This window comes from Lates calcarifer, linkage group LG2 (assembly GCF_001640805.2).
Source record: "Lates calcarifer isolate ASB-BC8 linkage group LG2, TLL_Latcal_v3, whole genome shotgun sequence".
NCBI lineage: Eukaryota > Metazoa > Chordata > Actinopteri > Centropomidae > Lates > Lates calcarifer.
In genome coordinates, this window is record NC_066834.1 from 4,084,759 (window position 1) to 4,108,812 (window position 24,054).

Here is a 24,054-nt window from a genome sequence, read left to right on the forward strand (position 1 = left end):
TTCATTCTAACCTCCAGTGGCCTGCATCAAAGGTAGACCTTAGACAACATATAAAGTGGCTACCATCAGTATTTTTAGTTGAAAACAATGCAACACAAAACGAGATGACGATAGTGATTAAACTAAAGAAAGCAGTCGTCCAAATCTGCAGCTCCCTTCTGCTTTACAGAGCTTTACAGTTCATTGTTAAGCTGTCTAGCCACAACTGTGCCGTTTTGGTTTAATCTCATAGCACCATTTTTGGCCACAGCAGGCAGCTGTATTTGGTGAAAAAGCTCTATGTGGAGCATTTAGCAGCTAAAGAGCCAGATATTTCCCTCATTAGTCGTAGAGACTGAAAACAGAGCTAAAAGAGAGTGAATAATGGATCAAGTTGTCAGAAACATGACTCCAAATGAATGATAATGTTGCTCCACAATGGCTGGCTCTGTAAAAATAAGCGACTGTTTCCTAACAAGTTTCCCATACCAACTTTAAAGATGATGTGTCAGTGTTGTTTTCACAACTTGTTTCCATTGACACCAAGTGGCCAAAAGTCTCTGCAGCCCCAGCCTGTTTTATTCATTGTTTATTATTTTAATTTATTGTTCATTAGATTAGCTGTACAGTTGGGTTAATTGACTGAACATGTTTTTTTAAGTGCTTCAAACACACACTGTGTCCATGTTGTATAATAAAACTGATAATAACTACAAGACGGCAATATTCTACAATGTGAGACTGTATTATTAAAATTTAATTCACTGTTTATTCTGTTAGGAGTAAGTGCTCTCAGAGTGAGTTTATGTGACTTTCTAACTACTCTTTGAGTGGTAGTCAAAGAATGAGGGATGACATTATAAGCACCACAGAAGCTCACTTACAGAATCTCAGTTTTGTACGCTTTGAGTCAGTAAATTAGGTTGCATTCATTAAATTTTGATCACCACTTGACTTAAGTCATCGCTGAATTTTTCAAGATTCTATCTGAACACTCACGACTCATGTTTATTGGCCTATGTTTGTTTTTTAAATATCTAAGTGCCATAACACCACTGCAAATGTTCCCTGACTTGACATACTCAACATGAGGCTAAAAGATTCCTGTCTGAAAGATTGGTTTAATAACCATGAAATGTGAGAGTAGTAATGATATAATTAACACTCAGTTTCTGTCTGTAGGAACTGTCTCTTTCATCATTCCAGCATTGTCCTGTTCTGAATTAACACATGCTTTAAGTCTCACCAGAAGTAATCTTACATCTGTCGTCATACCTCCCTTCAGTGTGATTGAGAAGGTAGTATCATCTCTTACAGTGGCTCATTACCTGGGTGGTTCTTGTGTCATGCTTGAGTGAAATGTAGACGCTGTTTCATCATAGTATTGTAGCTTTTCATCAGGATGTGAGTGCTCAGACCAGAAGCTGAAAGTGTTTTGGAAGTAACTATAGACAATAACACTCAAGAATTCATATATTTTTACCTTTTGAACACAAAAGACCAGCAAAGTACGCCATCACAGAGGCAGTTAGGTGTATAAACCCTCATTTCTGCCTCCCAGATATATAATTCTGGCGGCTCTGAGTGAGCCTATGACACACTGTCAGGGATATGATTGCTGAAATAGGAAAGCTCCAAGAGCCTTGCACCAGTTCCATCCAACTAGTCTGCGTGGCCATAGACACAAGCATTATTGGGTGCATCAATATAGCTATTTTTTATTGGCTGTCCTACTTTTGCTCCACTTCTGCGTGTCTCTGAAAAGCAGCCCCGGTCTCTGATATGAGTGCATCATTACACCACCACAGCATCAACACAACTTAAAAGTGGCGAGATGTGGAGATGAAGTGGGGCTTCATTGAGGTTAACCATGTTGCTGACCTTTGTGTGAACTCTGGTTTGTTGATGTTCCCCCTATTGCAGTGTTTCCTCAAGGGGAGAATCTCTGAGCAGCTTCTCCTCCACTTCAAAGGGAGAGAATGTAGGCCTGCTTTGCATAATCAGGTGGGGAGCAGCTTTTTGCCAGAGAGGCAGGAATTAATTTGTGGCACCGCCAGATGTAATCATTAAAACCCTAGTCATTGACAATAAGGGGAGAAGAGGAAGGGGAATTAGAGGAGGAATTGTAGAACAGTAGATAGAACGAGAAAGAGATACAGAGCATAGGATGCTCCTGAATGCCAGAGGACACTGTAGCTAAGCAGACTAATCTGGCCTGAGCTCTCTTGAGAGTGTCATTTTTTCACTCAGCTGTGTTTGGACATGGCATGACGTTAATCCTCACTTCTCTTACTGCAGTATTTTGTATGTATTTTTACTATTTTAGTGGTGTAGCCCACCAAGTGATGAAAACATGTCACGAGGAAGGATTTGACATTTAGACAATCACAGTTATTTAGGCAGATATATATGTCAGTCATACTAAAAGCCATTTAGCCGTACGTGTAAGCTTTAAAACTCCACTCACAGCTCATAAATGTACTGTTTTGGTTCAGTCTCACTGCTCTCATTAACCCTGTTTCTAGCAGCAGGCAGCTGTTGTCAGCCAAAAATAAATAAATAAATAAATAAATAAACACCCACTGAACTGTACTTTAATAACTGGTGAAGAATTCTTAATGTTTGTGGACTAATTTTGGGTACAATATTACATACATCATGATATATTCATATACAGGATACTATATAGACCATCAGTGACTTAGAAAAGTATATTTACTATGTGTTCTGCTAATCTATCTAATCAGATTTTCATCACCATCTGTCAGTCTGATATTTTGCCATTTCTGAAAAATGTATGACTTGAGGCATTTGACACTGAGTGTGCCGGACAGTTAACAAGTGGGTCTATAGATTTAATGCCTTTTGGGGTATCCATCATTCATTTCAAACATCATCATTTGTCAATATTCCATCAGTGGAAGTGAGAGACCAGGATTGCTGCTCTTGATTGATCGTTACACTACTAATCTCTGAGGGAAAAAAAGTCTGCAAAGAATGAATACTTATAGAGGTCTAGTCACACTGTGCACATGCACACAAAACACTAGTGTAGAATCATAGAACAAGGATGAGGATGACACACTCCTTCAAAGAATGAACAAGTCCAATCTACCAACACACCTGGGATGCAATCCTAAAAAAGAAAAGCTGCTCAAGTCATCATGTTGCCACTTGATGAACAAGCAGCAAACGTGACACTACCACCTGTGACACTTCAGGGAAAGACAGCACAAATTAATTGTAAGTTTTTGTGTAATCCAAATGCAACACATAACGTGGAAAAATAATTTACTGGTTTTATTGCAAGGGGTGACCGGATACGGAACAAAATTTCCTCTTGTGTGTTTTATGGCCTGGGGAGACATCAGGTACAGTCAGTGTCGACACAGACAGAAAACACCAGAGGAAAATTAATGGAACGGGAGTGGAAGCAAGAGGGTAACTGAAAAACTTTAAGATCAAGGAGAGGAACACAGAAATTTTGGTCCTTTCATCTGCTGTTTGTCTGCCACACACAGAGACTCCAAATGCAAAAGAAACTCTAGGGCGAAGAAAAGTAAAAGCATTTTTTGCTGTTGTCTGCATGTTTCTTGTTTTGAGATTTAGCAGGGGGTGGGGATCCAGATCTCTGAGTGACAGATGTCTTAGAGGACATCAGAACTTGGATAAAACTATAGCAGTTGAATTATACCCAAGTTTACCATTTCTTCAAAAGTTGTGGTCAAAAGAAAAAAAAAAACTAGAGCACTTCAAGACTAACTGCAGTGTGGCCCCTGACAAACTACACCAAGAAGTAATGTATTGTTGGTGGATGTTCCTCCCATACACCCCTGTGAGCAGCTGCAGGGAAGGAGACATCCATAACAGCTGCATGAGAAGACAAAGCACAGGCTTAGCAGAGTGAAGGCAGGACAGATTACCCCGGCCCAGACATCCATTCATCCTTTGAGGAAAATACAGAATTGATCGGGAAATATAAAACTAAAGCCTAAGACCGTCTTGCAGTGAAATGAGATTTGAGAGAAAACTACCAAACCTTTTCAGTTCTAAGTATCAAGTCATCATTTTTCCACAAATGAAATGTAACTTTTTATTGCCAATTTAGGATGTGAGTTTACAATACTGACTACTTAATCTCTAACTGTGGTTTACAGTCTTAACTACTTGTGACTCTTTTGTCTGGCTCCCGAATGAGAACAGCAAAAGCTACTTAAATCTAATCAAAACACAAGAAAAAACAATATTTGTGAAAAAATGAGAAATAACTGAATATGTATGGCATAATTACAGTATGTTTTTTTCCAGTGTCATTAAATATTGTATCTCATGACCAGCCCATAATAATCTTAACAAAGCACATACTGAGATACAGACCTCTACAGTTTTCTAAAATCTACAGGTAATAAATGAGTCCTTAATTTACCACCAGTGTCCTATGTAAAATACACAGAGTTTGTGTTCAAAAGGGAAAAATCCACTTATGCAGCACTTTTAACATAATAAAATCAATCATATACATTTTTCCATTAATTAAATGAGAAAAATGACACATACACTTATTTCATCTACATGGATTGCCAGGTTAGGATCCTTCTGACAGACAAGAAGCCAATGACAGACCTGCAGAGCTGCGCACTTAAGTCAGATTTCAATTTTGACAGCTGTAATACTTCACTCCCTAAAGACATGATGTAGGTTGACCCAATCTTGGGACAATAACTAATAATAAACAATAAAAACAGACAGGTTTTGTGCAGCGACATCCATGGAGGTTTAACTTTTGGGCAAATGTATGGAAAGGACTAAAGGACTCAAATGTTGTGGTATTCTAACTATTAACATCCAAAGATCTTGCAGCTTAACTTTTTCCTAAATGCCTTGAGGTGAACTTGGTCTCAAAAACTGGACTTGAGACTTGACATGGACTTACCTCCAAAGACTTAAAAATAGCTCTACCAGATGATTACCATAACAAAAGTTACTATGGATTAAATGGAAAGAGCTAAATACATTTTCTTGCAATACTAGATTCTGCTTCTTAGCATGTGATAATTAAACACTCTGTGCCTGGACTGCTGCAGGTTCAGCTCAGAAATGTCTTTCTCATTATAATACTTCTCATGTTAACCAGATCCATAGCTGCAGTTCATGTGTATTTGATTCCACCTAAAGGAACATTCACACTGAATCCTGTGTTAACACTTATTTGACCCCTGCATGGATCCCTGCAATACACGCCTGTGGTGTATCCATATAGAGTTGCCTCATCTCAATTTTTACCTCACTTCTGTTAAACTTCCAGACTTCAAACCTTGTTGAAGTGGACACTCCCTGAGTGAAGGAAAAGCATGAATAATAGATTCTTCACCCAAAGGGAAAAAGGGGGGAAGGAAGTCAGAGAGAAGAGGTACAGAGGGACTGATTAAAACCGATAGATTTTGCACCAATACTTTCAGGTTAAAAGGTCATAAAAACATTAGCGGGGGAATGTTATTCAAATGGGTGACACTTCATCAAATTAAGAACATATTCGCAGAGTGGTCTGAGGTAATTCTGGAATAATGGAGCCCTCTTGGAGCCTACTTTTAAAATACTTAAATGGGATATTCAATAGTCTATTCATCACATTTTATGCAAGCACTTAAGCACTTGTATATAATATATTTATTATTCATATTCAGCCAGTCATATTGGAATGTGTGCAGCTGTGAAGTGTTGCAGGATGCTACCTCCCTTCTCTCAGCGTTTTCACACCCTCTGTCTCTGTCTCTATTTTGATCAAATTTGGGCAGTTTTCCTTTGAAATCTGGCACTGATAAAATTACACTGAGTACATACAGTAAATTTCTTCTCTGACAAAAAAGGTGTAAACACTTCTTGCTGTAGACTCTCCAAAAGTTTTTATCTGACAAATAAGACAACATCATGTTAACATGCTCACTGTGTTAATGCTAACAAGCTGTTGTCAAACAGGTGCAATGTTTACTATGTTCACTATCTTTGTTAAGTGTGTAAGCATGCTAATTTTTGCTAATTACCACTGAGGTTTTAAGGCATTTGGTCAAAAACCAACACACTGCACAAACTGAAATGTTGACCTGATGGTAGCACTAGCTGAAATGTAAGAGGATCACCAAAATCATTAGGATTCATCCTCTGTATGGTATGAATGTCTGTAGAAAAGTTCACAGCAGTCTATCCAACAGTTATTGAGATATTTCTGTCTGGACCAACGAACCAGCCATTGTCATCCGTAGAGACACACTCTGTCTAAAAAATTAGTCATTGGTGCAAAGGGAGTGCTGCATGATTCCTCAATGAAAACATGTTCACTGCAGGCTTATTCCCCAATTAGCATGACTCAGTAGTCAGCGTGCTGACCAGACAAGTGCAATGTCTGCCTTGTTTCAAGGGTTTCACCAGGCATACAGAAGGTGACACAAAGGCCAATGCAGCGCATAATCTGAAGTCAGCAACAAGGCAGGTGGCAGAAGGGAAATGTCTTCTATTTATCCTCCCTGTCGATTTTTTCTTTACCTGCCTCCCTGTCCCTTCTGTGCTTTCAGAACTTGCTATTCTCTCTGTCTCCTTGTCGCTGGATGACTTTTTCTCTCCCTTCCTCTGTGTCTATGTATTTGGCTGTCTTTCTGTACCCATCCCCTCTCTCTCTCTCTCTCTCTCTCTCTCTCTCTCTCTCTCTCTCTCTCTCTCTCTCTCTCTCTCTCTCTCTCTCTCTCTCTCTCTCAGAGTCAGCTTTGATCTTGCCAGTCCTAGCTCAGAGGTAGACAGTGATGCTGTATGGCTTTTCTCTGCCTATTAATGTCTTAACTCTTGCTCTGCCTTTTGCAGGAGGTCTACTGAGACATCATTTCCCCCACACAGCCCAATCTAATGACAGGCCTGGACACCCTTAATCACAAGCATTGTGTGTGTGTGTGTGTGTGTGTGTGTGTGTGTGTGTGTGAGCGAGAGAGAGAGTGCATGTATGTGTGAGGAATAAGGTAAATTCAAATGAGGTGAAATTCATATAAACTGAAATAAATGTGGTGACAGCAATAACACTCCAGTGTCCGTTTCAATGACAAACACACCAAACCATACCTTGCTGTTTGTTTCCAAATATAATACACAACACACACTGGCCAGTTGTAATCTGATGCACATAATCATTTTGTGGAATAAGATAAATAATAAGATATGTTATGATAAAAAAAATAAATAATGACACTAATGAAAAACATATTTATAGTAGAGTGAATTAGAACTTCACACAATAAGATTATCACTGAAGTCATCTTATTACTGTATAGGATAAATGAAGGTACCAGAAATTTCTTAAATGCCTAAATATTTCACCCTAAATCATCATTGCAGTCTCCTTTGCTCCTAAATTTTGAATCATTTTTGCTCAAGGAAAGTGGGATGAAAAAAATTCTCAGTGGAAATAAACTAAACAGGTAAATTAAGATAAATATCCATTGCAGTGGGTACCAAGATTGCTTTTCCAGTGTCACAGAAAAAAAAATAGTATCAAGAGAGAACAATCCTCAGAATGGGAAGAAATTAGAGAGTTGAAGATTTCTTGAAACAGCTATGAAATGATACTCATCCACACTGACATGTTTACCTTTGTGGTAGCTGTATTTAAACAGCAAACAGAACAAAAGAACAAAAAAACACTTTTAATTGTGGTAATTCCTACAAATATGGATACACTCCAACTAGCAGCTTTTTTTCATTAATAGTTGAAAGAGTGCTCAATTTAGTATTGCACTTCATCAACATCATATTCACCTTGGACATTTCTTTTGAGCCAAACCAGAGATATCATCTTTTTTATTGAACACATTCTTCCTTGTTCATTACTCACAATGCAACTCAACCACTTAGCCTTCCATTGGCAATTTGGGTGTGTTACACTGGTTACACTGCCACTAGCCTCATGTAGAGCTGAAGAGCGAGCTTCAGAGTTCTGGTAAGCTCATTTCTTTTTAGATCTTTTTTAGACCAGATTTACTTAATTTTCAAACCTTCAGCCCTAACCGACACTGCCTTAGATGAGATCACAATTTATCAGACTTTGCACACAATTCCTTCTGAAGTCAACACTTGGATGTATAACATCACTTGCTAATGTCCAGCAACTAACTGACTGATAAGGTGGATAATGAGCATTTCATACATACATTTCATATTCTTATCTGATTGCAAGTGCTATTCATACAATTATTGTTTTGTTATGGTATCTCTTAGTCCAGAGGTGGTAGCTGTGAGTGTAGGTGGATAGTTGGAACCAAGGGAAAATTAAGCAAGCATGGACCAAAACTGAGCAAAATAAAATAATATGACAAAGGAAGGACAACAACATCTGGGACCTAGAGGGTGTTTTACTCTAGGGTTGCAAATGCAAATAGTTAATAAAGATTGATTGTTGCTGTTTTTTGTCAATCAATTCATCATATTGTCTCTACAATGCTAGAAAATTATGAAAAATGTCAATTATAATTTCCTATATTCAAAGGTGAAGCCTTCAAAATTTTGTCTGGTCTGAGATTCCAACAGTTCAAAATCCACAAATATTTGGTTTACTATCTCATGACAAAGAAAAGCATCAAATCAATCATCTTTGAGGTGTTGCAAATGCTTTGTAATTCTGCCTGCAAAATGACTGAAATTATTTACTGATGATCAAAACAGTTGCCAGTGGATTTTTTTATCAACGGACTGATCAATTAATCGATTAATTGTTTCAGCTCTTCTTCACTCTATGTTGAGTTTAACAAAATTCTATAAACAAAACCAGAAGAAGACACATTTTTACAGACCCCACAGCAGTCAGTTCTTGATTCATATTATCCCTAACTTTATTAGAATACAACTCTTGAACTTAACTCCTAAATGCACAATAAATTAAACCTCCAACTATAATCTTACTCTTATCTTCGCATATAATTCTTTTCAATCGACCTAACGCAACCTCACCACTGACATTTTGTATTATGCCGTAACCACAGTCTTCCTCAAGCTTGATCAAGTGATTATAGTTGCCGAACCATAGCCACACTCTAGTTGTCAAGAAAAGATACTGAACAAACAACTACTTTAAAACAGTAGTTAGCAGTTCTCTGTGAAGATTTTGCAGACACACTCAGTAATCAGTAACAATCTTAATGTCATTATATTTTCCCCCCAATATTTTTTGTTAATACAAATATAGTTGTAAATGAACAAAACACAAAGAAGATAAGCTTGCTTTCCTCTAATCTCTCAGCCAGTGAAATGTCACTCTTTCTCCCTTCTCCCCTTCATTTCTCCCCCTCCCTGCTGCCTATTCATCTTTCTCTCTTTCCTGGAGTGATGGCTCAATTACCATTTCTCACACTCTGGCTTCAAAAGTGAACAAAATGGAGTAGGATTTCTTAAACATGTTTAAAAGGGGAAGAGAGAGAGAGAGAGAAAGAAAAAAAGACTTTTAATTTTCCCTTGCCCCCCCGGCTGTCAGAGTTCACTCAGCTCAGTACTGAATTGTGACACCAGTAGAGGTTTCTGGGTTGGAGCTGAGCTTGGGATCGATTCAGTGAACTCAGTACTTAACGACGGAGGAGGGTAAAAAACTTCTGAATGAATGTATGAGGGAATCAATTAGTCATAAACTCTGCTTCCTATAAAAACTGATATGAACGATGCAATATTATCCAATCTAGGTTTTGTATTACAATATCTTATCGTCTGGCTCCAACAATATGAAATGATGAAAAGTCATTTATCCCAACCTTTTCACACTCATCTATTTTCCAGCTGCACATCCTTCTTCTGCCTTCTTTTATACCTTCTCCTCTGTTTCTTAAGTCCCTCTTTCTCTCCTCCAGTAATCCTCTCTTTCCCTAAGTGCTAGCTCCCAGTCTCGAGCCTCAGGGATCCACACGACTTGATTGTGTTTTGATGTTCTTGTGAAACTTACAAGTGCACTCAGCACTCAAGACCCATAACATACATTTTCAAGACTGTGCACCCAGAGGAAAAGCGATGGAGGAGAAAGGAAGAGTATTTACTATTACTGCTGTCAGTACAGTGTACACACTCGCAATTGCATGAATGCACACAAATCCCTGCATAACTATACATATGAGGGCATTCATAAATCCAGAAATCTTTGCCTCTTCAGGTCCTGGATCATGACCAAAACTGCACATTGCCTTTGTGTAATTTCATCTTTAAACTGTAAGTCTGTTTTCTACTTCATTTTCCTGTTGAGTTATACAAATATTTTAGCTTATTTTTTATTTATTTTTTTTACTTTATTGTTTTACTATATACAACAATCAATTATTGTAATTAGTAAACTGGATCAAAATTGGCAACAAAAAAGGATTAAGCATCACACAGTTACATGATTCTGCTAATTTCACTCCTTCACACTTCCTGCCAAAACATTTTAATTGGGATTACTCAGCTTTGGGTGGAGTTATGCTGGGAATTGAAACCTAACAGGAAAGTGAGGGAGATGTCAATGATGTACATGTTTGTACACAGCCATACAGCGTGACAGTGAGACAACATGAACAATACAGGACCCTGAAACTGGAGCAGCTAAGTTGAATTCAGCTATGATTCATTTTATTATTTGTACATGTGCATTTCACTCTGTGACATGTCAAAATGTCTTTAGTTAACAAGGCTTATGCTGCATGGCCACTAAGTAACCTTAAGTAGCAATGCTAACCCTAACTGACTAACAGTCTGGTAACACCTTTTCCAGTCTATCTTAGGTTTAATTATTCACATGCCGATATGCACAGAATGTTGAGAGGGTTATCAGTTGCTGTAATCTTTCCACTGTCCATGCAGAGATCCCTTGCCAAATAAATTTCAGTGTAATAAATGTGAGACAAAGTCCACACTGGCTGAGTGGCTGAATTAGACAAATCAAGTGGGTATCTTCCAAAGTTACAGTCTATTTAATACAATGTTTTTGTTTGATGAGCCACAATCAAGGGATGGTAACACAAAGAGAGAGTTCTAAAAGACTTGTCCAACTCTGACTGCTGAAACCTCATATTAGCATTGAATACAATTAGGACTATGAATTTTGTCCCCCATCACTTACACTACTTTTCACTCTGTGGCCCGTATATCTATTACAGTGACCAGGCTACACATAGGCATGTGGGCATTGTGTTAAGAAAGATCAGGAAAATGAGAAACTATCCTTTGGCATCACAGGATAATTCTGGTTTCCTAGAATTTAGGTTTGTAGTTTTGGCCATTATTTTGCTGATTATGGTAGCAAAGAAGTTGCTGAAGTCTGAACACAACAGCAGCATTGCTACTATATAATGAAGCATGACAAGACAAAAAACAAGGTTCTAGTCAGTTACAACTAACTTAGGTATCAGCACTGAATAGTTCAAATAAATTGAAATATATATAGAAAAACAAGAGTGGACTAATCTTTATGAATCTGACTTCCTTTGCTTCCTTTTCATGCTCTTTATAATACATGCTTTGACTAAGTTTACCTGTTTCCTACAAGCACCCACATATTCATATAAGTCTAAATAGCGTTTCTTTTCTCTGTCCTGTATAAACACATTCTTGTTTCTGGAAGTGAATAGAATCTATGGTGAAGATGCTGAAAAGACAGAGCATTGGTGTTTTTGTGTTCATATTTCTCTTTCCTGGGGGGGTGGATCACGTCAATGTGACAGGTGGCTGTGGTACAGAATATCAAAGCCGGTCTGAATGAGGCCTTTTTTCCTCCCTGAAATCAATAAGTCCTATATTTAGGGCATAAGTCTTTGGGAATTCAATATGCTGAAGTTATATTTAATAAATCTTGTATTGGAGCTACTTTAAATGGTTCTTTGGGAATTCAATAAAGCTATTAACATTGTACATTCTATATGTAAATCAAACCATAGATAATAAGTGATTGGAGAGGCAAAATGGCTGATTTGTTCATGTCTTGTATGTGCACTGCTTCCTTGTTAACAAGCACCAGGAGACTCTAACTGGTTGGGCCAATATAGAGAATCATGGCTGAACATTAACTGAACTACAGACCGTGGACCAGAAATTAATGTTTAATTTTCTCATGTCTCAGAGGGTCTTTTTCTTTGAACTGTTGTGTCTAATTTCATGCTACACTCAAACACACACACGCACACACACACACACACACACACACACACACACACACACACACACACACACACACACACACACACACACACACAGAGAGAGAGAGAGAGAGCGGCACAGGTACAGCAGCTCTGTAGGAACAGGACTGGCTATTAGTGCACACACATGCAGACATGTTTTACATGAAAGTATGTACATATTATCAGATGCACAAACAATGCAGCAAGGGCAACAGTAACAGACCTTTGCTTATTTTTCTTTTATATAATTTCCTGAACTGATACATTAAAAAAGAAATGTCAGATTATTTTTTAATTTATGCCAGAAGAAATATCAACAAGCAAAGAAACATGAATGTCAAAGCCTTAGGGGCAACAACACTGGCCCAAGTGTGAAAACATAAACAGACAGTCTTTTGTGTTGTTGCTGCTTTGCCACATTCATTATGCACAGCTAGTTTGAATGAATAATGTAGGTGACTAAATGGTTCTACAGAAGTAGTTTAATTATCATCATGAATAATAAATTTATTATTAAAAGGTGCTTGGAGATTTTAGTCACACAGTGAGGCACTGTATAATCATTTTGCCGGAATTCTGTGTACAAGTTAAACTGAAGCTTTAATAAACACCTTCAGCATTCCTCATCATCCATCCATCTACATTGCATATAGACCAGTGTTAGGGGTGCAAATGGCGCCTCTCCCAGCATGCATTTGGGAAAATGCAGGGAAATCCCTCGTCTGACTGGTCACATTGATTCCCAAACACATTTCTTTTTCCAGCTGAATCCACATTATGTCACCATAGCCACTAGCATGATTTCTTTGAGAAACTTCCACAGTGCACCTGCTCGGACTAAGAGCTGCAGAGGTAGAATAAAAAGAAAAATGTTGTGAAATTACTGAGAGCAAAATTTTTTACTTTTTAGAAAACACAAAGCTGAATCAATTAGCTGTGCTTTTGCATTACCACATATAATTAGTCAAATGCAATGCATGATAGCATTTAATGTGTTAGTGAACATAAGTGTCATTTATATTAACATTTTAGGGCAATTAACAGATAAACCACCCTGATTTATAATAAATTCGACATGAAAAGGTCGAAGTTCTCAAAATAAAGAGAGAACATAAAAGACAAGTGCAAGTAAAAAAAAATATTTTTTGTGGAATTTAAATGAGTCTGTTTCCTACATAGCATACAGTGGGTAACATACTAAATAAACAATTCAAAATTAAGTCCAACTAGAAACACTGAAAAACTGAATGTATTTACAAAAGTGCTATTCTGATACAGATTCTCATTCAGACATGGCACTGTGGTATGACACTTGCTGAAGACAATCTGAAGACAAGTTAAGGCTAATCATGTTAACTGAAAGGTAATGAGGGGGAAGATCTAGTGGAGATGAAATAGCTGGCAGGAAGCAGAAAGACACAGTGTGTCAAATGAGCCTCTAACCTTTAATGAGATCAACGAGCCATAATACAAAGCATGGCAGGTGAGAAAGTGGCAAAATCTATTGAGTTAGACTATAAAAAGACAGAGATGAAGAGTGTATGAGAAAGTGAAGAAAAAATACTTTTTTATAATTTTGGAACAAGACTAAGAAGTCCTGCTAGATACTATGTGAGGCTAGACTTAGATACAGCAGTGCTTTGAATGAAATGCTACTGATTTGTCATTCTTTCAAACAAAAAATTCTTGGGTTGGTGATGGTGCTAGTTTAAAAATTAAGGTTTTCCCAAAGTTTTACAATTTATCCTGAGGGGGATGTGACATGTCAGTACAGAAATTCCATGGCAATCCATCCAATAGTTGTAATAGAGTTGAGACCTCTCACTCACACAAATGTAAATCACATGATAGTGTAAGAGGAATAAGCCAGTCATCCTCTGATGACCATGAATATCAGCACAAAATGTCACAGCAATCCATCCAATAGTTGCTGAGATATTTCAATCTGGACCAAAGAGGTTGAACAACTAATCAACAGACAACCGATAACGCCATCCATAAGGCCATCTGCTAGTATGGTTAAAAATAAAAGACCTGCAAGACAGTAGACAGTAAGGAGCATAATATATGTACTGTATATGTACAATGGCAAGGAGGAAGAGGGAGGCAGAGAGATTACAAAAGCAAAACACTGAAAAGGAGAGAAAACCTTATCACTCTTGAGTTCAATATTAAACAAATATTTAACATAGGAGTCCACAAAGATAATTTAATTTAGTGACAGGCAATAATACGAAGGCTTGCTTTGTTATCACTGCAACACTCCTTTTCAAAATGAGAAGACAAGGCTCTATAACTGCAACATACCAGTCATGCATTGTCAGCCATGTATCTCAAGGCCTGGGAAAAGTATTCTGGGATGAAATAAATTGTAAAGCCTCTTGCTTGACTTCATGGTGGGAGGATCTAGCTTGCTGAGAGTTGCTGTGCTGGCTGTCTTTGTGGTCAGCAAGAGGGCAGCAGCCGGGTGTCACCTCTTTAAAATCTCCCCTGGAGGAGTGATACATGGGTCTCACTGACTCATCTTATCAAACTGGGCCTGAGCCTAATCCTCATCAGGACAGAACTTTGCTTTAAAGAGACAATGAAAAAGAGAGAAAGAGCTGGCACGGGAGCTTTTCATAAGTGTTTGTTTTTCCTGGCACAGCTATTTGAACTTGAATAAACAGATGTACACTGTTATACAGGACTGTGCAGGCTGCTAAGACATCCCAGGACACAATCGTTAATCTAAAGATTTTAACCGATCTCATCATCTTTAATCTGTTTTAAGTGCAGTTTTGTCATCACATTATTATGTTATGATTTAATATATAAATATCTTGGTTCTTTCAATGAATAGTGTGAGCAAGCCTGTAGTTATAAAATACCTTTGAAGGGCATGAAGCCTTTCACATCCCTTAATCACTCAGAGGATTCAACATCCCACTGGGCCTCTTAGACACAGCTTCAATCCAATTCCTAAACCACAAATCTGGGTTTCTCCTCCTGCCACCTCGATCGATCTTGTAACAACAGGTGTTCACAGGTGTTCAAATGTGGTCACGCATTGACTGAAAGCCTTTCTGAGCTTTAGAACAAAGGAAATCAGCTCAGTAGGCAGTGGGAGAGGGAGGATCGCAGTTTATGTGATGTCCTCTAGATGTTTGATATGTCACCTTCTCTTTGCACCGGAGATGTCGGGTTGAATACGTAAAACGTCCTGTGATGTGAACAAAGATAGAGGATTTACTCTTATAACAGTAAAAGCCTTACTGAGTTCATGGAACTTGTGAAATGAGGTGAAGATAAAGTCTAACTTGAGTGAGCCAAATATCATTCAGTTAATGTATTTGATTCAGTGCTCTGGCAAATAACCAAGATGTCTCAGCTTCAGAACATCGCCACCCTTACTAACTTTCTTCTCTTCAAATATTGTCATATTTCTTCTCTGGCCATGATGATGGTGGCTGATGTCCTCACAAAGTGTGTCCTATTTTGCATGTCTCTGAAAGGGTTATAATGTATGTTATCTGTATTGTTTAGTGTGTATCTATTTATTTTCGTGGGCTGTAGCTATTCCTCCTGGGGATCACAAAAACATTAACAAAATGTTAATTGTGACCTTTTTGCTTTTGACTAAAATGAAACCTCTCCCTGAGGGAAAATAAAGCTTATCAATCAAACACTACACATTTGCAAAAGGGCAGAACAAGCCTAGCCTGGATATTAAACTTAACATACACATGACTTCATTATCATATGGCCCATTTTCTTTCAGCTCTGAGCTCACTGTTCCATTTAATAGCAATGAAGTTGTAGTTAATAGTCACAGTCAAGGTAGGCTTAGTCCACTCAACTGTAATGTTAAGTTGGGATTCTTGCTACTGACTTCACAACATTGACAGGTTTTTCAGGCATATCAATTATAATTCTCAAATGAATGCTAATAGGGAAAGTAACTCTCAGATTCTGCTGTGACTCAAAATGAAGACATTGTCCCAATAAAATAAAGCTGGCTGGAGTTAAACAAATGTAGGAAGAAATACCAACCACAGGATATGCACTCAGATAAGTAAACAGGTCCATGTGCACCCTTTACTTTGAGAAGTGTGACAGTTAGCGTTATCACTTTAAAGGAATGGTTCATTCTGAGAAATATGAATAACAGTATATCCATCCATCCAACATTCTGTACAATGTCTTTGGTTGTAATGCAGGTTGCAGGTTTTGTTTCTGGCCTCTGTACAGGGACGATGATATGACACTGGTAACCTCATAATGGTAAAACTCTATGAAGCTATGTACTGGCTATGTACTATGTCACTGGCCCCAGCTGGTGTTTACCAAGAAGTAGTTACATCATGTAAATATCTTTAAGACAACAAATGAATTTTTCAACTTCTGTTACACACTGACTAAACAAGAAAAAGACTTGTTTACTTTGGGGTTAGTCAGGCTAACTATTTCCCTTTTTTTGCTAAGCTCAGCTAATTCCCTGCCAGCTCAGGTTCCTGCTTTAACAAGTGAAAAATAAGCAGAATGAGGTCCACCAGAAAGTAACAAGACTGAGAATCTATAGCCACACCAACACCTCTGAGCTAAATGCTAATGCCAAAGCAATACATCCAATAGCTGTTGAGATATTTTAGTCTGGACCAAAATGGTGGACTGAGTAACTGAGCTACACATCTGCTGCTTGCAGGGACTGAAATCTGGTCTGTAGAGAACCCACAGAGCTAATTGTCTTTGTTTGGACTTGGAGCCACTCCTCATAATCTGGAGATGGAATTGATGATGGTGTCTGCACACTGACTTTGAACAAGTTCATGCATAGAAAATTTCAGAATCACTTAGTTGAAAATTAAATTAGCCTCACTAAATGCATTATAATTCCTGTACACAAGAAATGAATATTCATGTGATGAACACGGCCAGTCAGTAAGAAACCTAACCTCTCTCCTGCCATATACACACAGACACACATACACAACTTCTGAAAGACCGTACCATTTTTTTCCCTTTCTATCACTTTCTTTCCCACTTTTCCTCTAATCATAGCCAATAAAATACAATTATGTGTCTCTGTTCCTCTGTCTGCTTCCCAAATATCTCACTTTCTTGTCCTTCTCTATTCTTCCTTCTCTAGCTCTGCTTCTTCTTCCCCTGTCCTCACTCTTCTGCATGACCAGTTCCATGTCAGCCCTTAATTGTGTTTTGATGTTCCTCCAGACCTGCAATTGAGCTCCATTCTCGCCAGCCAAAACAGAACAGACATTTGTCAATGCACAGGCACCATGAGATTGCCCGCTCTCTCTCCCACATTTCTGCTGCTCACCTCCATTTCATCTCCTTTTTTCCTTCTTCTTTTAACGACAGTCTCCTTATGTGTTTATCCTATTTCGCTATCCAGACCGACACATTTTTGTCTGTCTGTCTGTCTGTCTGTCTATCTATCTATCTATCTATCTATCTATCTATCTATCTCTCTCTCTCTCTATCTATCTCTCTCTCTATCTCTCTATCTATCTCTCTATCTCTCTATCTATCTATCTATCTATCTATCTATCTATCTATCTATCTATCTATCTATCTATCTATCTATCTATCTATCTAGGAAGGCTTCAGAGTGTGCAATGGAGCAGTAACATCAATGTAGGATGAGACCAAAGACCTCCTTTCCCCTCTGGGGCCCTTGTCACATGTAATCACTGTATCTTATAAGACAAACACACATATACGTGCACACACACACACACACACTGTTAGTCTCCCCTAACACTCAACTAAGCTCAGCTCAAGGAGTAAATATTTGTGCTGTGCAAGCTCTAGACAGAGGAAGGCTCCTCACCTCAGCACTGTGCCACCAAATCATGAAATATTCAGACAGAGAGATGGGAGGAGGGGAGAGAATGAGAGTGTGAGAGTGAGAGGATAAAAAAAGAGAGAGAGAGAGAGAGAGAGAGAGAGCAAGAGAGAGAGGTCACACATAACACAGTAAGATGGACGGAGGGAGAAAAAAAGTGCGTGGGTAGGTGGCTCGGTGCTACAGCAGAAGATCTGAGGGGGAGGAACGGGTTGTTTGTGGAAAGGAAGTGAATGGGAAAAAATAAAAAGCAAAGAAGGTGTTGAGGGAGGCAGAGGGAATGAACAACAAGGCTGACAGCTGAGGGGAGAGAGAGAGAGAGAGAGAGAGAATGAGACTGAGAGAGGAAAGAGGTTGAAGAGTGCGACAGGACAGAGAGAAGGCAAAGGGGCAGAGAGGGAGAGGAGGGATGGGTACTCTAAATGTGGAGGACAAATAAAGATGTAGACTGACAGGCAGACAAAATCAGGAATAATCAGGCAGCACAATGTGTGGTGTCCTACACCAGAGGAGATGTGTAAGAATAAATGGATTGGAGGAAATGATGCTCTCAAGCCCTTTACTGTCCCAGTCAGTCTGCAGCTGTGGAGTGATAATCCCTATCCAGGACTTAATGAGGGTTTATTCTTTCACAGGTCATTTTGTCCTGGCATCTTGAAAGACTTCTCACTCGTGGAGCTGCTCTATTTTTTTCCACACTGCTCACTTTGTGACTTTAAAGGACCATTACACCAGTACATTTTAGTTCTCTTTTCTGATATTTGTTATTGTTTGTAATTGTTTTAGTAAAGTTTTAGTAAGGTTTTTAAAGCTAATCACTGTTAACATAAATTATGCAGTAGCAGTACTCATCATTGTTTTTGTCAGTTATATCCTCAGTTTTTAGCCATGTTAGCATTGCTTTGGTAGGTAATGTCATTCAATTGGCTAGTCCACCATTTTGATCCAGAGTGAAATATCTTGACCACTTTAGGATGGATAAAATTTGTATATATTTTATGGTTCCCAGATGTTGTATCCTAATGAACTCAGGAATCACCTGGCTTTTTCTCTAGCCCCAGAGTGAAATGTGTCTGGAACAGCGGGGTGGATTGCCATAAAATTGATATCCAGGTTCCCAACAGGATGAACTGCAATAACTCTGGTGATGAAATTGTGACATATAAGTGAATGTAAAAACCATCAATCCGTGCTACACAGTTTCTGTAACTTTCCAAACATTCACACCTGCTTCTATCAGTGATCAGCCATACTGCTCTCTACAGTATGGCAGCAAACTTTTCTCCCCACCTTTGAGCATGGATAGTGGAAACAGTAAACATCTTTGATTTCAGAATTAGCTTCTTTCAAGAATACCTTGCCCGTTAGTCTTGTTTTTCTGATGCTCTGTACAGATACTCCATATAGAGACATCTCACATAAGTACTGAATTGGTCAATTACAGCAAAGCTGTCTATAGACAATCACTTGGCGTTCAGTACTGTATGTGTATAAGAAAATGTGGTTATTTCCATCTAAAGTGAAGGTGTAATAACAACAGCACTTGTGGCTCTGGAATATGCATGGGCTTATATAGCCTTTGTAAGTAAAATGTAGAAATGGAAAATCAGCCTAAATTCCTCATTACACAGAGGAAGCAGCATCTGTGTTTCAGTATCTGGAGCAACAAGATGTGTTTTCAATTCAAAGATGTACGAGAAGTGAAGGTGTTCTGGTGGGTGGATTTAAAGTCGCTGGAAAAAGGAAAAAATCGATCTAGCAGTCCTGAGGTATTGCTGCTTGCAAACAGAGCATGAACCTATACACTTCATACATCTGTTGTGTGTCAAATGAGTTATTTGCATCTTTATCCCAGCTGAGGTATTTTTTCGTCAATGGCACATCCATAAATCTAACATTAAACTGATTTAGCATTACCTGAACTGCAGTGTAAAGATTTGAATAATGGTTTATCTCACAAATAATGCACAAACACATTTTATATTAGAGAATCAATCTGAATTTATGTAGCCTACTGATTTTGGTGACCAATTTATAGAAACCAAGCACAAATAGTACAAGGAAAGTAAAAGACACTTTGTTATAAAATGAAAAGATGGAAACATTTTTTGATTTATAAAATTATTCTTCTGTTGATTATTCACCTTCATGCTTTCTTTTGTCACATCTCTTCAAAGTGACACATAATGTCAGGGCTTGATTGAAAGGCAGTCAAGGGCAAAGCCCCGGGATAGTAAAAAATATGCAAACAGTTTTCAAGGTTTAGCAAAAATTATAATAACAGAGTTCATTAAAATAATTGGTGGTTAGTTCACACATGGTGCATCTGCTTTGCACCATCCCTGATAACCTTCTCCCTTCATGGTCCCACAGCAGGAATTCATGGACTTCTAAACTCCTATCAGCAGCACTTAGAAGATGTGATGTTCACTTGCTTAAATAATTATCTATAGTGGGTTTAAAAAGATAAAGTTAATAAAGATAAGTAAGTTAATAAGAAGATAACTTGCAAATCTTGAGAATGATGTGCATTGATACACTGCCACAACATTAAAACCACCAACAGATGAACTAAATAACATCAAGGGTGTCCTGTGGTGTCTGGCACCAACTCCCTCTGGAGCCACAAAAGGTTCTATACAATTCTTTTTTCACATATACAGTTGTACTCCCCAAGACCTGTAGATAAACTTTAATGTCTAAAAGTTGGAAAGTTTGGTGTGATAGCGGTGCTAGGGGAAAGGTCAGATGATGACCTAAAATATATGGGTCAGGATCTCCTGTGGAAAATGAAATATGAAAATGAACATCCTTATCTGTACATAATCAACGACCAACTTGCTGGTCAATTAGAAAATCTGAACAGTAGCAACAAACAGATTAGATACAATCTTTCAGAAAATCATTAATATCCACACCAGATTTCATGGAACTGGCCAACTATGAATGCCTTGAGCAAATCTGTTGCTTGGACAGATGGACGAACAAATACAGTTGCCATCCTTTGGTGCCACTACTCATATGGAAAAAATAGAATCACGAAAATATGAAAAGCAGTTATGCTCCTTTCACTCTGCAAGAAATAAATGGCTTAAAATTGAGCGTCAGATTCAATAGCCACATGAAGTATTTCAAACAACAGGTAGAAAAGGAAGATACAACAGAGGGAAAGACCAAACTGAAAAGTTTAAATACAATGATGCTGTAAAACACAATCCAAACTCTATTACCTCTATTTATCATTTTATAATGCCAATTTCTGCAGACGGTGAAAAATCTAATGGAGGAAAGAAAACTGTCCCTGGAATATCAGGGGACTTTGATTTAGTTAGTTCAACTAAATATTTGGAAATACGGAAAAATGCATTTATGTTTATTTTTGACTAATACTGTCTGTGCTTTGCATAATTAAAACACACAAAAACTTTTTTAACCAAGCTAGGCAAAAAATTATCATGGATGCAAACACAGGCTGGTGTCACTGTCCATGGTGCTGAAAGCCAAGGTGCCCTCTGAGGCGTATTCAAAGAAAAGATGGGCCCTGTTTCCTTCACTGGAAGGTGAATCCTGTATTAGATTGTTTTTATCTTAAAATCTCTAAAAAATAATAAATAAAAATATTCCATGTCTTTGTGTTTAAAAAAAGTTTTCCAGATATTTTATATACTGTACCATAACTGCTGTGGACTTTGGGTTGACGTTTCAAGCTTCCAAAATACCCTTATCCAAATATTAGACTCCAGGTGGGAACAAAAGGCAAGTTTTGAAAATGAACATTTCCCCTCTACTCAAAAAATGGCTAGATTATCCACAACCTGGGTTAAAGACGAATCCAGCCACAAGCACAACCAAGATGGCAATGCGAGAGGAAAGAGTGAGGCAAATGACCTATAGATCTAGATTTTGCACAACAATACGCAGCAGATAGCATTTCTTGTCAGCAACCACATGCCGAACATGTTAAACTGTATGCCCTGCCAAGACTAAATGCTGCAATACCATTGTCAACACAGCCAGCAATCACATGAGCTGTCACCTTGACAGACAATCAGTGACTTATGAAACCCATCAGTCCAAGCAGCACCTTCATCCTCAAACAGCTGAGCTGTGACTCTGGAGGCCAAAGGGTCATTATATCTTCTCCCTGACTGTAGGTCCCAGTGGACTTCTGTTAACAGTCATCTCTACTATTGTGTTACAGATTAAAGCTCACAGGCCATGAAGGATGAAGCGCATTGTTTAAGGATGTGCACTTTAAGCAAAGCTCAGTTAGAGTGTAGAGGTGGGGACTTAGTTCCTTTCTGATGAGGAAGCATCCACTGCTGAGACATAACAACTATATTGTGAACATGAAAGTGTACACACAAGCATGTTAAATTATTTAGTCCTGTTACCCCCTGTGTCCCTTTTTGCTAAGATGATATTTTTTGTGTATTTGCACTGACATTTTTGAGTTTTCTGTTGTTTGAACTGAGTTCTTGTTCAGACAAACTGCTGATGGACTCTATGCACCAACACTGTCGAATGGCGAACATAAGCAGCAATATAAACATCTAAAATAAAAGTCAAGTTCAAAAAGTGAATAGCATTATTTAATTAATGTTGTGTTACACCAAGTGACAAGAAACATTACAATATATGAATGGGCTGCAAAGCGGGCTATTGCAATGCAGTGACCTCACTCATAAGAACGTGCGAATGAATGAATGAGTGTGTCTGTGTGTGCGAGAGCGTGTGTGTACCCTCAACTCACCAACTTATATCTATCTGTCTGCTTGCCTTCCTCCCCTGCCATCATAAATAGGAACTGCCCCAGACACATTACTATTCCTACAACATAATCCAATACAGGTATAACCTACATCATAGCACAGAAGTGATACAGTAGTCTAATAATGGCTTCATATTTCCTCCCACCCCCCCGAATCAATAACAGAGCAGGAGCCCACACATTCCGTCTGGTGGAAACGACTGACCCGCGCGTTAAACAGGATGTAAAGTGAGAAATGAGGTGAGGTGTCACAAAGACCAACTTGGATTTGCACGCATGGACTTGGCTCATCAATCTCTTCCTGTGGCGTAAAAATCGGCCGCTCCGTCTGCGCCAGAGAGAGTGAGAGAGTGAGAGAGAGAAAGAGAGAGAGAGAGAGATACACGCAGTGATACAGGGAGACAGTGAGGGATGCACTAGCTGAAAGTGAGGCGGGAAGTCCGGGATTCTCCCCTTTCTCTCCCGTTTCGGGATAAAAACGTTAAATGACAAAAAGACTGACTTGAGCGCAAACACTCATCGGGGAAGTTCGCTTCTGGGCACTTTTGGGATAGTCTGCGCCTGTCGACGTCGTGTTTTGAGGTTTACAGACAACTACTCCACGATTTATTTATTTTATAACTTGCTACACCTCAAGTCGTCGGGTTTCTTTTTTTGTGCGCAATGGCTGGTCGTCTATATCGTCTGTCTCCCCGTCTCCACAAGGAGACATTCGGGATGCTTGGCTGAGAAAAAAAAGAAATAAAAACAGAAAGAAAGACATAAATAACTCCTGTTGGTCCGACAATGACCCCCTGAGTCTGGATACCGGGAAGATTTCAGCAGCCTCTTTGATGAAACATCTGTACCTTTTCATTTTGGAGGATCTACTTAGGAGTCTGTGCAGCGTTTTAGTTCAGAGCGCACTTGTGTCTGACTCAACGATGTGCTCCCGTGGGAAATACTGTGTGTTGCTGTTCCTGCTTAAAAGTATCCTGTCGGACCCGGGAACCACAAACCAAGGTGAGCATAAAGGGCGTCACTGCATCTAAACACAGACTTAGAACAGGGGTGGATGCACCACATTTCCTCCCTTTCAGTCAAAACGGATTCTCTGCTCTCTCCATTACACACATGCACGCTCACATGCAAAACAGAACTTAATGTTTGCAGTGTAACCACACAGTCTTATTTACTGTGTGCAGAAAAACAGATCCATGTACATTTTAAAAGGTTCAAGCAAAGTAAACACATTTAAAGAATGTAGTGTCTTTCATGGGTGCCATAATGTACAATGTAATCTTTTTACAATAACA

At 38.6% G+C, this 24,054-nt stretch overlaps 1 protein-coding gene across 1 annotated transcript in view; it reads left to right on the top strand.

Moving 5' to 3' along the window:
• Positions 1-23,134: 23,134 nt before the first annotated feature.
• Positions 23,135-24,054, top strand: part of epha6 (eph receptor A6) — a 50,830-nt gene continuing 49,910 nt past the window's right edge. Inside the window, exon 1 of the mRNA XM_018683112.2 lies at positions 23,135-23,761. Within this exon, the coding sequence (XP_018538628.1) occupies positions 23,593-23,761 (169 nt within the window). The 5' untranslated portion in view covers positions 23,135-23,592. The remainder of the gene's footprint in view (positions 23,762-24,054) is intronic.